We start from the raw sequence: 16,626 nt of genomic DNA, 5'->3' as shown, positions 1-16,626 counted from the left end.
ACAAATGTGTATTTTGTTTGTATATGTAGAGTAGGATCTCGCTAAAAGTCCTCATCTGTAGGTATGCATACCTGTATTTATATTGAGGTCTGTTCTATGTCCTGATCAAATTTAGTAGGCCAGAATCTGTGTTCAGATAAACTATTAGGACAGTTGGTCTGTACTTTTGCTGGAAGAGAACATTTTAAGGCATCTTTCTAAAAATGCCTTAGCTAGCATCTCATCTGTTAGCGTAAGACTTGAAAGTTGTCTGGAAGCCCACATAAAAATAAGTTTTGTGGGCAGATTAGGTTAAGTGTCTGGCTTGCTTAGCCTCATCAGGAGAGTTGAATGGGGCTGTGCTACAGGCACCTGACTAGGCAGATCTGACAATAAAGCAGATCTGGCGGCTGTGAGGCACTCCAGGAGCTGATTGTCTGAAAGTACAGGGCCTTTCTAAGTGGGAGAAAAGGCAAGAAGAGTATATGGTGGTGTCAGACCACGGAGTGGATTTAGGTTTGCTTTTCACAGCTCCGCAATCTTTATCTGCATGGTCCTGTGGCTGCTCCTAAATGTCCACTCAGAGAGACCAGCACAGCAGAAACACTCTATTGCTGGTGCCAGCTGCGTGCTGAGACTTTGGTCCGGGTGTTCCCATGCCGGTTGTCTGCACAATGCCATCAGTCTGCTGTGCTGGGAATCCCAAAGGGAGACTTGTTCTGGTGGATTTCTCCCCACCAGTAAAACCTCCAGCACAGAGCGAGCGGTGCGCAAGGTGCTGGTACAATTCTCTCCATGGTTTCCACTATGGTACATTAGTGGCTTCTGTCACCTCAGAGTGTCTCCTGCATTCCTGTGATGACTCCAAAGGGAGGGCATGTCCTGACCATGAAATTTACTGCTTTCCTGCATGGTGACAGTGCCCTCCCCAGGTTCACAGGCATCTCAGTGTACCCTGGGTGCTATCGATCTGCAGTGAATGCAGCTTCTCCATTCTATCACATGCCTTCCCATTGGAACTGTCAAGTGTAGCAAATTAGTAGAAATTAATTTCATTATCTTACTAAACTTAGTTAATTTGTTCTGGTGAAGGAAGGGAAACTGGCTTCTATTAACCCCATGCAGTTCTATGTATTTGTGGTCTGAGGTCTGAAAACCATGGGCGACCTGGCGGTGCAGGCAGCTAAGTGCCAGGCAGGAGAGGCCCTATACAGGGGCAGGGTGGGTGGCGGGGGACTGCCCTGTGCTGATGAAGACTTAGATTGCCAGGGCTGCAGTGCCATCTACTGTTCCTTGCACTAATCCTTTGGAAATTAAAATCTGGTATAAAGTTATTTACAACCTTCTTTTAATTCCAGACAGAAAATCAATATTTTTCAACAGCCACAATGTTTCAAAGCCAGAATCCTCATCTGTCTTAACAGCAGTAAGTACACTTGGTCTTTTTCCCTCTAGCGCGGCTGGAAAACTATCTAGTCCTTTCTTATCAAAGCGTTAGTAGCTAGTGACTCTCCGTCACAAATTGTCTGCTTCTGTGTTGCAGACTGAGGTGTGTTTGGTACAATGAACCAGCATGACTGCGTGTCCCTCTGGTTTTCCTTACCGAGCTCCGGTGAGGAACACTGATGCAGCAGACTTGTGCTGCTTGCCAGGCCTAAACTCCCCAGAGCTAATCTGGGCAAAGGGAAGAAGGAGGTTCTGAATGCAAATACTTAGCCTTTTCCTGTCCAGAGAGCTTAATAAGCATAAATCATGCTTCTAGGACTCAGTTCTCTGAGGAAGGGCAAATGGTGAAAATTCAAGCAGTGAAACTGTGTTGGGCCTGGCCACAGAGGGCCACTAGCTGTCTGCAGTGCAAGCACGCCTGAGCTGTGGCCTCAGGACTATTTCTGGGTGTCTTCCAAGTCCAGCAGTGCCAGCACACGGCACAGTTTCATGCTTGCTTTACCAGTCCTTTTAATAAGCTTTGCGTGTATGAATCCTAACAAGTTCTCGGGCACTCAGCTGCTGAGGAAGTCCCTTTACAGGACTGGGTCCTTTCATCTCTGAGTCTCCAGATTCTTTTCTTTCTCACAAGTTCTGCTGGGGATTAGTTTCGTAGTTGGCAATGATTACATTTTGTGTGCAACACTGGTGAGTATGCTAAAAATTAAAACTGCAGTTGTGCTAGTCATAAATCCCTTTATGGCTAAATTTACTTTCAAACTAGAGAGAGTATATGGTCGTGTGGTTTGCCTGCCATCTTGCTCATGTACATACATATTCCGTACACGCTTCTGTAGGTATAACAGCATACTTCTGCTGCATAACCTGTTGTTTAAAAAGTGAGAAAAATTATGTCTTCCAGTCATAAATAACCGGAGTTATTCGTCCTAATAAATGTTTGTAGAACAACTTATACATGAAAACCTACATAAAAGATAGCCCCTTTGAATTAGCCTGTGCCCCGAAGATATCAGCTGAGTTGTGTTGTATGACTCAGATGAAACTAACAGCAGGAGTCTGGCTTATCAGTCCTTTAACATAGACCTTCATCTACATTGAAACAGCAGAATGATATTCAGAATATTTGCAGCACAGGGTTAAACACACCACCTGTATTTGGTTTTTTAAGGTATAGCTCTAGTACTTAAAATAGTGAGTCAGATTCTCCATTCATTCCTATACTGCCATCTCTGTCGAGGAGCTGCACCAGTATGAAGAGGAAGAACTAGGTGCTTTAGAGCAGGTGAACTTCCAATATAGGTAGGATTCTGAATTATGAAAGTAGTTTCTCTTTGGTGTCTTTCTCTGTTTCATGCCACCGGTGCTTTGCAATTAGATTTGGTGGATATGCACTGGAAACCTCTGAAAGTTAATCTTTCCACTAAAAAGACTGTTTCAGAGTCCCTTAGTAATGTGTCTTTTTCCACTATAGCTGGATAAAATCGAAGGAGTATTTGAGCGGCCAAACGACGACGTCATCCGGGAAATCTCTAAGGCGCTGCGGCAAGCTCTGGGAGTTTCCCTCTTTGGAATTGATATCATCATTAACAATCAGACTGGGCAGCATGCGGTCATTGATATAAATGCATTCCCAGGTGAGAAAGGCCTTTCACTCATGCTTTGTGGAAATGGCTCAGTGCCTGCTTAGTGTGAAGTTTTACTGCTGGTGTCTCACATCATTGCTTCCCAGGTAGGGGACAAGAGAGCAGCAGACAAATTGTTCTGAGATCAGATACTGCTTAACGCGGGAAGGGCAGAACCCTAATCTAGATATGGAATGTGCTACTGAAATACAAGCTCTTAGGAGGTATGGTTAAATTTTAGTGGCCAGCTGTAACATGGCTGCCATGCCCTTCCCTGCAAAGGGATGCCCAGGAACTGAAGAATGGGACTGTGTGCTGGGACCTGGCCTTTCTGGGCCTGTCCCTCATTCTGAAGATGAAAAGAAGAATAATAAATTCTATTTTAGGAGAGCCTTTTAAGATTTCTTTTTTTCCACACTCTGTGCCATTAAAACTGTTGAGGGGGTGGAAGCAGCAAACTGTTCCCTTGAAAATCTCTTCCTGTGCAAATTGATTCCCCATGAAAAGACATTTTGTGCACAAAAGCAACACCACCAGGAATCTGAAGAAGATGATAAAATTGTAGGTGCCCAGAAGTTGCTGTAAAGGGTTAAATATCCTTGCAGGTTCTCATAACTGGATCCTTGAGTGAAAGAATAGAGCATGTGAAAACTGGTAAATTTGTCCTCCACTTTTTTTAGTGCAACATATGTCTTGGAAACAACTAAACAAGCTCTTTGACCACTGGAATTGTTAAAAGGAGCTGTAAGCGTGTATAATGGGAGCAGTAATGGTCTGTCACTTGTGCTAAATTCAGTAGCCTAACACAGGAAAAGAATATATCATCTCATTTGATGCTGTTTTGCATGGGGTTTTTCTCTTTGAGAATCTCCTCTCATTACCTGAATAGTGATGTTTGTTTCCAGAGACATACATAGGCTATTAACGGTTTGTTTAACCTGTCATCGAAGACTTTGAGTTTTCAATATGGCTGAGGTATCTTCACATCTAGAGATCTTGCCCTGAGCCCCCGGTCATCTTAATCTTTCAATCCAGGTCCTCAATCCCAATGCTGCCCTGTAGTGCCTGGCCTGTCTATCTCCACAGTGACTGGCTTCCTTTTAAAACTCCAGCCCTGCTATTCTCAGGTCACTTTGCAGCTTGATTCTACTATATGGTGTTGATGCAATCTGCAGACCGATGAAAACAGCCTTCTGCCAAGAGCAGTGAAACAACCTGAATTGGGTGTCAGATGGAGCCAAATCAGTTTTATGAATGGGATTGTATTTCAGACACTGGGTCTTGGAAGTCAGTGATGCAGGGCATTCTTTTGCAGTCCTGCATCCTGCATTTTGGTTTGGTGTTTTGGTGGTTTTGGTTTTTTCATTTTTTTGGATTTGGTACTTTGCACAGACTGAAATTCCCTTTTTCTTGAAATGTTGAAAAGTCCAGATTGGGGAACAACTGGTGGAAAACTTAAGTATTTGGAGAGGGGTAATGTCTTCTTGTTGTGGCAGAAGTTTGCAGAACTGACTTAAGCCTCGTGCTCTGCTGTACTTCTACCCTAAGGCAAGTGTTTCTGATATTCAGCCCAAGTCCTGTGTTTCAATCTGCACAGCAGTTGGTCTTTGAAGAGACATTGAATTAATAGAGTGGTTTAGTCCTTGCAAGAGGCTTCAGAGCACGGGGAAGCTTCTTGTGCACAGGTCTGCATTGTGTCTCACACAGGATTTTTTTGGTGGTAAGCGTGTGGGTAGTGAAGGTAGCTACTGGCTTTATCACCATGGGATAGGTTGAAGACCAGTTGGAGAAAGTCTAGAGGATAGCAACAGTGACCAGACATACAAAAGAGAAGGCTGGGGGTAGACAAAACTGGCTTCAAATTTGTAGAAGGTAGCAGAACTGAGAGAGATGAGCTGCGCTCAAGGGCTTCTGAGGTCGAAGAAGCAACAATGGGGTAGAATACAACAGTTCCATCTCAACACAGAATACTCTGTTGCCCAAAAGCGTGTTCAGCCCAGGCAGCTGCTTTTCCCTCCAAGGGCCAATATGATTAAAGGCTGAGCAGCTTCAAGGGCTGGCTTCATTGATGGAGCCAGCACCTTGCTAATAAGAAGTTCAAATTCAGCCCTGCTCAAAAGAGTCACTGATGGGCTGCATCACCAGTGGGATCTCACTGTTCCTGGCTCAGTGCAGTCCCACGAAGGGGCTTTCCCTTGCTCCTCTTCCTCAAGTCATCCTGTCCTGCAAGGGTTGCAATAGAGCCAAACTGGAGCCAAGTTAGACACTTTGGAGACCTACTACATCATCTCTGCACCACTGCTTTGGGGAAAGGAGAGGAAGAGGTGCCCTTTAAGGAGCATTCACAGCCTCTTTCATGAAGCTCAGGCTACAGCTTGGGGCCAGGCTTGAAGCTCACTTGAGCCTGCCACTCCATGGATGTCATCTGGAGATTAGTTTAATGTCAGAATTGAGAGTAGATGTACCTGTAGGAGGATGTCATCTCTTATCCTGCTCCATTAGCACCAGCAGCTCTTCGAAAAGATTTTAAAGATAAATGTGTAAAAGGCCTATTGTGTCTCCTGTTCTATGGGAAACCACCGGGACTATATGTAGCTGGGGTTACCAGTGGAGATACTTAACTGTAGGCACAGTCACATAGCATGTGGGTTTTATGTTTGTCTGACCTCAGGTAAGTGAGAGAAGAGGCTCCTCATAGCCTGCTGTTGTGTGTCTGTGGCTGAGCTCTCCAAGCAGCAGCTTCTGCACATGTTTTGCAGCCTGTCACCAGTACAGGTGACCTGCTGGTTCTGTGTGCATATGTGTGGCAGCTGGAAGCATCAGATATGGACATGCACTTTGTGTAAATATGTTGCCACAAATGCAGGACATGGGCTGTCCATTTCTCTCTGCCCAAGGGAAGATGCAGAAAAGCAGAGAGCGTGCCAGATCAGGGAGAGTCTCCTAAAAATCAGGCAGGTAGCATCTCTAATGCTAACTTAAAAATGCTTGTAGGCATTTCTTGACTCCACAAAGCTCATGGGGGCAGGTACTTGTTTTCAGATGCATTGCTGGGTGGACATCCTTCCTATCCGTGCTCAGCCAGAGGACTCTGGAGACTCTTTTCAACATAGGAAAATTCAGGCCTCTTGTAGATAGGCATTTCCAAAATGGTTTCAGTGGGCAGTGCTAGGATAGTATCTGCTGAAGCACAACTCATGCAACTTGTGCTTTGAGGTGTGCAAAACTTACAGTCCTCCCACTGATTCCTTGTGTGACATGAACCCCAAATTCATTGCCAGTGGGTTTTGAAGGTGTAATTTAATCTGCCCTTCTTGATTTTGTTATCATCACAGCACAGTGATGTCCCACAATTGCCTTTTTTGAGAGGCCTGCAGCAGCAGCCAATGAACAGAGCGAGGCAATATCCACAGAGTTTGCAGCCTTCCCAAGTCATCCTGTGGCTCAAGAGTTCAGACACCCTGGTTCTCTTCCTCCCTTCCTTGTATTTCTTTTTTAGAAGCGTGTGAAGTTTCTTCTGAGTGACCAGGCAGAACTGCTTGGGCCTTTCCACCCACTGTACAGAGGGCTTGTACAGAGGAAGCCTGCCTGATACGTACAGCTTCCTTACACTGTAACATCTGCTCATTTCAGGACTGAATAACTGGCCATCTTATTCCCATTAAATATTTAAAGCAACTTCTTTGTGAGTTTGCCAGGTGCTCTCAAACAAGGCTGGTTTGTTTTCAGCAAGCAGACACGAAACACTCTAGGGTACTATGGATCTCCTCTCTGAATATTAAAGCTGTTACTATGGAGATGGCTTATTCCCGGGGTGTTTGAAGCACTCTGAGTAGATTTGAAGGCTAATCCCATGGCTTTTACATAAGCAAGAAAGCGTAACAAGCACCTCTGTCAAAGAGGTGGAGATCTTGTTCTGGCTCCCATGACTGGCCGTATAAGAGTCCTAGTTGCCCCCTGCCAACCAATGGATTATTGTCTGGGGCACTGGGAAACTTGACATTTTGAAATGGCCGATTTGTTTGGTGAATCTGTTTAAGAGCCTTTGACAAAGGAAAACTGGGAGCTGTTGTCTCACATTGCTAGTGTTTTGTGTGACCTGTTAAGTATCTAGGAGAATTGTGACCAAGTGCAATAAAATCCAAAGCAATGTAGCAGGCTAAGTAAGAATTAATTGGTTAACGGATGGGTTATAAATACACCATAAAATCACCACATTTATTTTAAGGTGAAATTACCCTCTTACCTTATGTTTTTCAGGAAGTTGGGTTTTTATTGCCTAAGGAAGTTGATCTTTACAGGAGAATGGAGGTTAAAATTGAATTATTTATGGATCTGAGGGACTCTTCTGCCCTGTAATCACATCACTAAAAGTGTTTTACAATGTGCATTTACTTTGTGGTCTCTGGTTCTGCTCATGTGCTGCTGTGTGAATGTGTGCTATTCACATGGGACTTTTAAACTGTTATTTATTGCTTCAGTCTCTTGTGTTAATACCAGGTCACCTTCAGAATACTTTTATAGACATTTTAAAACAAACAGCCTACCCCATTAAATACATTGCATGTCATATGTCACCTCTAAATACTAAATCAAATTGATAACAATTTTAGGTAATGCAGTAGCAGTTAAGATCCATTTCAAGACATTGTACCAATATGTTGCATGTCTGGTTTAATTTTAAAATGAATGCAAAGATACAACTGTGCCTGCACCAGAGTGTTTAAAATAGAGCCAGAAGCTCTGTACGCCTACTGCAACCCTTTGTGTCACCAAAAATGTCATGTCTTCTGGTATTTGAGCAACTGTTTTAACCAGGAAACTTGTTGAACTCTGTTCAATTGTCTGGAATCGCTTAATAGAACATACAGAAAGGTGGTTTCAGTACTGAAATAAAAGATTGATGTTTCTGCCAAATACTGTATCATTGATATACGTTTACTGTCCCTTGAGTGTTTTTTCAGACATTGCTTATAGTGGGGAACATGTTTTAAGTGTTGTTAGGTTAGATTAGATGAGCATCATGTTGCTGCTTACACAGTGGGAAACTGCCTTTTCTGTAGGCTACAAAGCCAGCCCTGCTGTCCTCTGAGGTTTCCCTGAGGGTATTGCTGGGCAAATGCTAGAGAGGGTCCAGACCCTCAAGGAAACTGCATTAGAGTAACTTTCCATAAAAAACCTGGAAACAAGATGGAAAAGATCAATATTATAGCACAGAGTTTGTAACTTATGGAAAAACCTGGACTTGGCAACAAATGGTAGAATATACCTAAATTATGTATACACATACATACTTGGGAGGGAAAAGAAACAGAAAATCTGAAAGGTAACAGTTTTTCTTATTGAACAAAAGTATTTTTGTAGCAAGAGTCTCTGTTCCTCTTTATGCTAACCTGCTTGTGCAGTCACTCAAAATGACATCATGGAAAAGGAGCCTTTTTATTATCACTTGGAGGGCATGGACAGCCAAGAAATAAACTGGTAGAAACCGCCTTATGAAAACTTACGAAAATTACTTAATTGCCTTTTTTTCTCTCCTTCATTTTTCCTCTTTTCAGGTTACGAGGGTGTTTCCGAATTTTTCACAGATCTCTTGAACCACATAGCTGCTGTCCTGCAGGGTCAGGCACCTGAGGTGACCCAGCTGAACTGCAGCAAGCTCCTGGCAGAGCAGACCAGCGGGATCATGGACGAGCGGATATGCTGCGCTAGCACAGGCTGTCTCAGCGTCATGGGAAAAGACTCCTCCTGGATTGTGGAAAACGAGACCAACAGCTCAGTAAAACTGCAACACCAGAGACTAGGCTGCAACTCGGCAGTGTCCCCCAGCTTCCAGCAGCACTGCGTTGCTACGTTGGCAACAAAAGCTTCTTCTCAATAACTTGCCAATGCCATGGACTGAGAAAAAGCCACAGGGATACAAATTGTGGTCCCAGAACCAGATCAGGCTGTAACAATATAATTGCGAAAAATTAAATAAAGCCAACACAAAACACAACGCAAAAAAGCAAAATAGAAAAACCTTCCATTTGATTTAACCTGATATGCTGATGAAATGGACTGAAAGGGGGAGGGCGAGAAAGTGATTCAGATCCACTTCATCAGATTCCAGTTGCAAATCTGTAGTGAGTTTACACACACGTGGGTTTTAACACTAGTCCTTTCATTGTGGGAGGGTTGCTCTTTCATTTCTATTGTTCTTCGTAATCACTGGTGACCAGCATTTTAAAATCGGACCTCATGGTATCAAGAAGATAATAATGTTGAAATGGAGTGTATGAATGTAACAGTGCTAGCGATTTTTGCCTAAAATATTCCCTGTTCCCTTTTTCCAGGTAGGCCATTGCGAAAGAAGACTAAGACAATTTCAGTATCACTAAACCAAATCTCTTGAAACATTGACCAGTCAAGACATTGACAGATAGCTTGCTGTGAGCTGCGGCACTTTGAGTGGGACAAAGCAAACTGGTTGTTCAGGGTGCAGAACCGAGGTGACCATCCCGGTTCCAGCTTTGCAGTTCTTCCCCCGGGCCTCATTGCTTCAGTCAAAAGCAGCTTCTAACCACGCTTGCCAGCAGTGACACGTTTGATTCAGGCAGGGTGCCGATAGTTAGGTTGAGTGATTTAGTAGATTAAATGTCATCCTTTCAATCATCTGCTAGTGGTGAAATCCTAGAAGAGTTAATGGGAGCAGCTCATCTCTTAGCGGAGAATTTAATTCTCCCTCCATTGCGCTTGTGAGGACTGTGGGACAGCTCTGCAAAAAGGCTGGCAGTCAGAGCTGCACATTTTCCTTGGAGCACTACACCTGATGTGTGGATGCTAAGGGGTAACACAGTTGCTGTCTTCCACAGATCCATGCTGCTGTGCATTTTTTTTCTTTTGCAAATTCAGTATAAACAGAATTGTGTATGTTTGTATGAGGTAGAAGTATATGACAGCTCTAGCTTAGAGACCACGTTATTTTGTTGCAAGCTGCCAGATGAGGCCGTGTGGTAATTTACAATAGTGCTTCATGCTATTTGCAAACTATAGCACAGCCAATTTGTATCTCTTGAGATACACAGTAAACCTACAGTGTTAACCCTCTACTGCATCTTCTAGCATGGCAGCATCTTTTGCTGTTGAGAATTCTTGCAACTTTTGCCAGTTCTGAACACTAAACTGGAAATATCCAAGTCTGTCAGTGCTGAGAATGGAGACACTATTTTGGTAGACAGAGTGGCCTCCCCTTCCCCATATAAGCCCTAAAATGTGTTTAAGAGGGGTCATGTTAAGAAAATTTCCTTAGTTAAGCTCCTAGCTTGCAGATACAGGAATTTCTGTCTTTCTATAGCAAGTATTCATAAAGCATCCATCACTGCAGCATTTAATACCAGTTTGGTTAGTGTCATGTGTTAGATGTCTACTCAAAAGAAAAGGATCTAGAGCTTAAAGCCCAGGTAGACCATGGAGATAGAAGTAAACTGTGTAAAAGGTGTCACCACCCTACCTGATGGTACCAGTCCTGGAGGGGAGAAAGTTTTGAAGAGTGCTGTGTAGCAATTCTTTTGTGTAAACAATGTTTTTTTCCTTAGGAGAGATTGGGTTTGTTCCCAAAATGCCATTCTTGGGAATTCCCTGCAGCCGGGATCAGATTTCCGAGGATGATTTACACAAGAGAAGATTATTGCACCTCTAGAGAGGTTACTAACTTTAAGATATTTCTGTAGGGACTGGAAGGACCTTATGAGCGTGGTATCTGTCAAATTCCAGGGCGCACATAAATGCAGCCAACTTCCTCAACTATTGCAGATCAGTTCTGAGCTGGGCACGCTTCACAACCCTCGTATGCTTTGAGGCTGCTGGATCCCACGTTGTCTGCAGCTCGCAGGTCTTGGGTGGCTGTGGTGTGAGTGAGTCAGATGTACATAGGTAAGGGTTTATAAAAGTATTCATGATAGACCAAACCTTTCGTAAAGCCATGACTGAAATAAAATTGACATCTACAGTTTGGGGTTTGTTTTTGTTTGTTTAAAATAAAAAGTGTTTTTATGTTACATGTGTAACAAAAGATACCCTCAGGAAGGAACTTGCCAGTGCATATTTTTGTATGGTACTTTCATGTAACCAGCTGGTGGAGTGTTTGTAGACTTGCCTTTTGCTCCCTTTATTACAATGGCTTGGGGTTTTTGGGGTTTTCTTTGGTTTTTTCATTTTTGTTTTTTTTTATTGGGTGGTGGGGAAGAAGCAATGATGTTAAAACTGGGTTAGTAACTCAAGACCTTGCAAACTAAGTATGTTTACATGAATCTGAGTGTTGGATCCAATGGAAATGTCTGTATGCTGTTTCTGAGTTAGAACATCAAATAAGAATTTTATTTTCCTGGCTGCCTTCTGAATTTTGGTTGGCCTATTTTGCACTGCTTTATTTCTCCAAAATAAACTACTGAAATATAATTGTGCATTTTAAACTTGTTTACAAATGATTGTTAGAAGTTTATTTTGTAATTCTCTGAAGGCTTGCAGAAATACTATATTTAAATATTACTCCAGACTTTGGCAGTAACTAGAAAACAAGTTTAGGTCATTGGTGTGATCAGTGACATTTTTCCCATAGTCTGTAATTTATTTTTTATTTATCAAATGTATCGATATCACTTTAATTTACCAGGTGCAGCTATGCAGGTACCTGTTGTGATGTGGCATTACAATAGCGTTTTCACATAAATTACCATGCAATTGCTGTACTACTATATTTCCTTGCAGAAATTATTGTTATGGCTCATATACTAGAATGTTGCTAAGTCACAGGGGCAAATTGGGAGACCAACTTTTAAAAGCCAAAACTGTAAATTACCAAGTATCCAGACATACAATTACATTATTGCAAAACATTCAAGCATGCGTATGTTATTAAGCCTGTGCTAAAGCACTTTTCTGAATTGCTGCCTCGTTTGGTAAGTTCAGGATAGTTTTGATTTAAGATAAGCTTCACAGTAAGTTAGTTAATACTCTGTAGTCTTGTCTTTTTTTGTAAACGTAGAAAAGTCTAGTAATACTAGACCATACCAGAATGCCCTTGCTCTTAAAATTGCGGACAATCTGAGGGAGATTTTCCATAATGTCTGTTTGAATTCTGTTATTGTGGGTTAGAAAAGGTTCTGCTGTGTTTTCAGAGGCATAGCTATTATTGCTGTGTTGATGGGAGCAATTACATTAAAATTACATGGTCACCAGGTAGCTTCTTAGGGATCTATTTCTGTTCTGCTTCACTGTTAGAAATCCGCAAGAACACCATTAGCTTGACTGGAATTTCTCCAGGTTTTGTGTCAGTGTGATGGAGGAGATGGGACTCTGATTTCATTATGTAATCAGCTTCAGGATGTGAAGATTTTTCCCTGCTGAAGAGAACTTGAGTGGTATTATTACTGCCTGCAATGTAAAGCCATCACCATCCTCCTTCCCCGCTAGCTGACTTTGCCGCATTATGCTTGGGTTTGTCATGACTGTACCAGAACATGCTGATCGTTATGTGCAAACCAACTGCAGAAATGCAGCCTAACGAGGAGCATCGGTGCTGACACTTGTTCGCATAGTGCAGAGCTACCACTGGGCCGATGCTGGTTTGCCGTCGGTTAACCACGTCTGGCTCTTCAACCTTTGTGCTGTACGAGCTGATTGACCGGGCTGGTCAGTAGACAGGATGCACTATTTTTATGAATGCTTTTCAGACTGTTGGAATGATAAAGCTGTTTAAAAATCTCCATCCTCAACTTGGGAATGTTTGTGCAGAGTAGGTCCGCAGCAGGTTGCTTGGGTGGAAAACTGCCAGTTTAATTTGTTTTCATGATAGGTGAGTACAAATTAAGAACCCTGAGGCTTCACAAAGTAACAAGGATTGCTCAAGACAAAGCCTCAAGTTCTCCAGATTAACTGCGGGCTGTATCCAGGCAGGGAACAACCATGTGGAGTAGTGGGTAGATAACAGAGGCAGGGTACAGTCCAAAGGCAACAGAACAAATGGGGCCAGAGGGGTTTGAATTGGCTGGCAAAAAGAGCTAAACAAAGGAAAAATGCTTCTGTTGTTTCCATCCAATAAAAAAAAAATCCAGGCTTATCAGTTCTTAGACTAACACTGGTTTCCCAGAGTCTTTGCGTGGCAGCAGTGACAAGCGAGTCAGGCTTTTTCACACTAGCTTGCAGCCTTGCCTTCCACAGCTGTGCAGAAAATCTTGGATTTTGGTTTTTTAGTGAATAGAGTCTATTTTGAGTTTGTAGCAGTCTCCCTATGTGCACACTTGCAGGAGTTCACTTGCATTAGCCTGCTAATTTTCTTTTCCTCTCTCCTTTTTAGTAAGAGATTTATTGATTTCTGTATTCAGTATACAATTACTTTATGGTGTTGCAACTGTGTGTTTTGTAATTAGGAGTATGTGAAAATGCTTTGTGTAGATTAAAATACTTCTTTAATATAATCTCCTCTCGCTTTCATAGGTAAACGGACACACTGTTGCAGATCACATTGCTGATTTTATTTGTAATATTGCTTTAATATCTATTTCAGAGGAATGTAACCTCCAGAAAAGTACTTCCCACATCTTCACTACCTTTCCTTTTCCTGTTTGCTCTGTGTGGATCCAGGCCATCAACACTTGAGGTTATGACCGGATAGGTTTCAGATCCTCCACGGATTCTGTCATGTTTACATGGCCACAAAAATTATTAAAGATGGTTGAGGTTTGAGAGGATCCAGGTATAAGTGGAGATGTTAGAGCAATTCCTCAGCAACACAAGCACAGTAGCATCTGTAGCAAGCAAAGGGAATCGTTCTTGCTGTGTGCGTGCAGGTGGCTGTTGGGGTCTGGTCCCCCCATGCTGCTGGGGCAGTTTTCCTGTGGAAATAAAAAATCCACTGGAAGAAAACATCCTGTATCTGTGGTGCAGAAGGAAGGCGAGGAGAGGTAGGGCTTGGGAGTACAGTCCTGCCCAGTGGATGTCATGATACCAGTGGTCCAGAATTTCACTCTATGCTTTTTAATAGCAACCTGGGGAGATGTTTTCTTTCTCTCCACCTTTCTTACCCTGAATTCACTGGGGCTGACTCTAGCGGATGCCTGTGGGCCACATGAGCTCATTGGCAGGTGACCTTGCCCAGCGTGCCATGAGTTTGCAGAGGGCTCCTGATGTGTTGGGAAGTTTTTGTTGATGGCCTGGAAATCTCTTGAAACTCCAGAAATAGCTGAAACAGCGAATGGAGTTCAGGAAAATCAGGTCTTCTTCCTTCATCGTTTTTAAGGAAACCCACACTTTATTTCCTCCTTCATTCTTTACACAGTAGTTTTTAGATATAAATTATTTTAACATTTTTTGTGTGAAAAGTCATATATACATATATAAAGTTATTAAAAGGTTGAGTATATGTTGAGTATAAAATAGTGACTTCTTTGTTTCAGATGTTAGCAGCCCCTAAAAATGAGTTGTTTATCCTCTTGTAAAGTCAGTGCTGTAAAAAAAATATTAAAAATAAAAGATGTATTAGACGTATCTTTTATTATTTATTTCTGATTCAGTATTTGATACAGCTTGTGTATACCCTTGTGAGAACCACATGCTAAAATGCAGTCATTCTTAAAATGGAGTAACAACAGTCCCTTGGGATCCCAACAATTTTGAGCAAACTGGCCCTCTGGGTGTCAATAGTGTTTGATATTCTCCTTCACTCTCCAGCATGGCTCCCCACCTAAGCATGGCTGAATCTTGGGGACCATTTTGTATGTGTGCCAGGTTTCGCAGGTTCATCGGTATGTGTTCAAATCCGGCTGTGCAGTGTTAACAAGTGTGTCTTGTGATTTGCTTCAGCCCAGTTCACTATGATTTCTGAAACATAATTCCCATTTTGTACTTAAATTTGTATAGAATTATATAAAACCTTAAAAGATCGTGGCTTACTGTAAAAACCAAAAATTCTTGCTATTGGGCATCTTCAATTGCATGACTGATCAGATCTGACAATGAAGATGGTGCTTTCATCTAACAGCATTGATTTCAGTGGTAATACACTCATTTTCATTTGCCAAGCACCTATTTTGGATGATGTTTTGGTTTCAACAGTAAAGCAATATGCAGTAGGTATCGTGGCATTATCTCTGTAATTGTTTTGGAGACAGAATTGTCCCTTTCCAACACATAATGAAAATAAATGCCTTATAACACGTTCTACCTTGCTTCCTCTTTATGAGCGGATAGGGCAGCGAGGTGAGCAGCTCATTGGGGGAAGCCCATTTTCATGATAATTTGTTTTTCACATCCTTCCCCAGTGCAGTTGTTTGCAGTTACTGTGGACCTCCTTGTACCAGCAAGATTTGATTTGATTTCTCTTCTAACACTAGTGGGAAGTTGGCTATTTTTATCTTAACTGTATAACACAGCTAAACATCACTGGGGGGATTTAGGCTACTGCTGTACTTAAGCATTTATTCCTAGCGTAGACTTCTGGGCTGATTCTTCCTTCATCATCCTGGATAGGGATTTCTTGATTTCTCAAAACCTAGCAGGATTTTTAATCAGGATCCTGTTTTGGCTAGTGCAGGAAAGACAGGTATCTCACCCAGCAGCATTAAATTTTGCTAAGCAACAAGCACTCTCGGCAAGGGCGCTCATGTAGACACTGCCGGGGGATCAGCGCTTGGCGTCAGCCCCAAGGCCAAGCCCTGCGGTGCCGAGCTGCGAGACGCCGCGGAGCAGAGGTGCAGCCGGTCGGAGGGCCAGCGTTTACCGGCTGGTGAGGCATCCTCCCAGGCCCCGTGCTCAGGCCTTGGAGCTCCATCTTTCTCTTTGAAGAAAGTCCTTGGGTCCCAAATGTTTGTGATTGTTTGAATATCCAATTAAGACAGTATTTATAGTAGCTCCATCAAGTAATGTTATTTTTCCTCTTGTTGATTTTGCAGCAATAATGTGTGGAAAAACTTGTCTAACTCCTTTGGAGACGGCTGCATTTCTATAGTGTGTTGTTTGGTTTCTTGGGTTTGGGGTTGGTTTTTGGTTTGGTTTTGGTTTTTTGTTGTTTTGGCGGGAGTGGGGTGGGTGGCTGAGGGTTTCTTTCAATTTACTGCGGCACACAGACCTGAGTTTGCAAGGGGTTGTATGGGTGATTCTACCAGCAGAGACTCTGCTACAGAAAAAAAAAAAGGAGAAACTAAATACAATATTCAAATTAAAATTTAAATGAAGATCAGTATGCAAAATGAGACTTTTACAGCTGGATTAACTCCACAATAACTGACATTTTAGTAATGTTTCTGTGGAACAGCTTTGTTTTCGCTTCCGTTCCTACGCGCCTTTCCCTGAGGTTAATGAGAGTGCGATCTCCTCAGGATGGGGTTGGGAGACGTGCAGCTGGCTCTGGTGCGCTTTCCCCGGCCAGGCTCTCGCCCTGTGCCTTGTCCCAGCTTGCGCCCTGGGCCGGGGCAGCTTTCGGGTCATGCTTCGGCCTCGCCACCTCCTCCTGGCGCCGTGTGGCTGCCCGGGGCCCGGGCGAGGGCGCTGCCCCCTCGGCAGCTCCTCCCTGGGGAAGCTCGCCCGGTGGGTGGGGGGCAGC

At 43.0% G+C, this 16,626-nt stretch overlaps 1 protein-coding gene across 1 annotated transcript in view; it reads left to right on the top strand.

Annotated features, from left to right (window-relative positions):
- The window catches only part of ITPK1 (inositol-tetrakisphosphate 1-kinase), a 161,576-nt gene extending 146,358 nt beyond the window's left edge, over window positions 1-15,218 (top strand). Inside the window, exons 8-10 of the mRNA XM_075711801.1 lie at window positions 1,338-1,405; window positions 2,897-3,059; window positions 8,606-15,218. Coding sequence (XP_075567916.1) covers window positions 1,338-1,405; window positions 2,897-3,059; window positions 8,606-8,928 — 554 coding nt within the window. The 3' untranslated portion in view covers window positions 8,929-15,218. The remainder of the gene's footprint in view (window positions 1-1,337; window positions 1,406-2,896; window positions 3,060-8,605) is intronic.
- Window positions 15,219-16,626: the final 1,408 nt, after the last annotated feature.

The sequence above is a fragment of the Pelecanus crispus genome, chromosome 6 (assembly GCF_030463565.1).
Source record: "Pelecanus crispus isolate bPelCri1 chromosome 6, bPelCri1.pri, whole genome shotgun sequence".
Classification (NCBI taxonomy): domain Eukaryota; kingdom Metazoa; phylum Chordata; class Aves; order Pelecaniformes; family Pelecanidae; genus Pelecanus; species Pelecanus crispus.
This window is presented reverse-complemented; position numbering and strand designations above follow the sequence as displayed.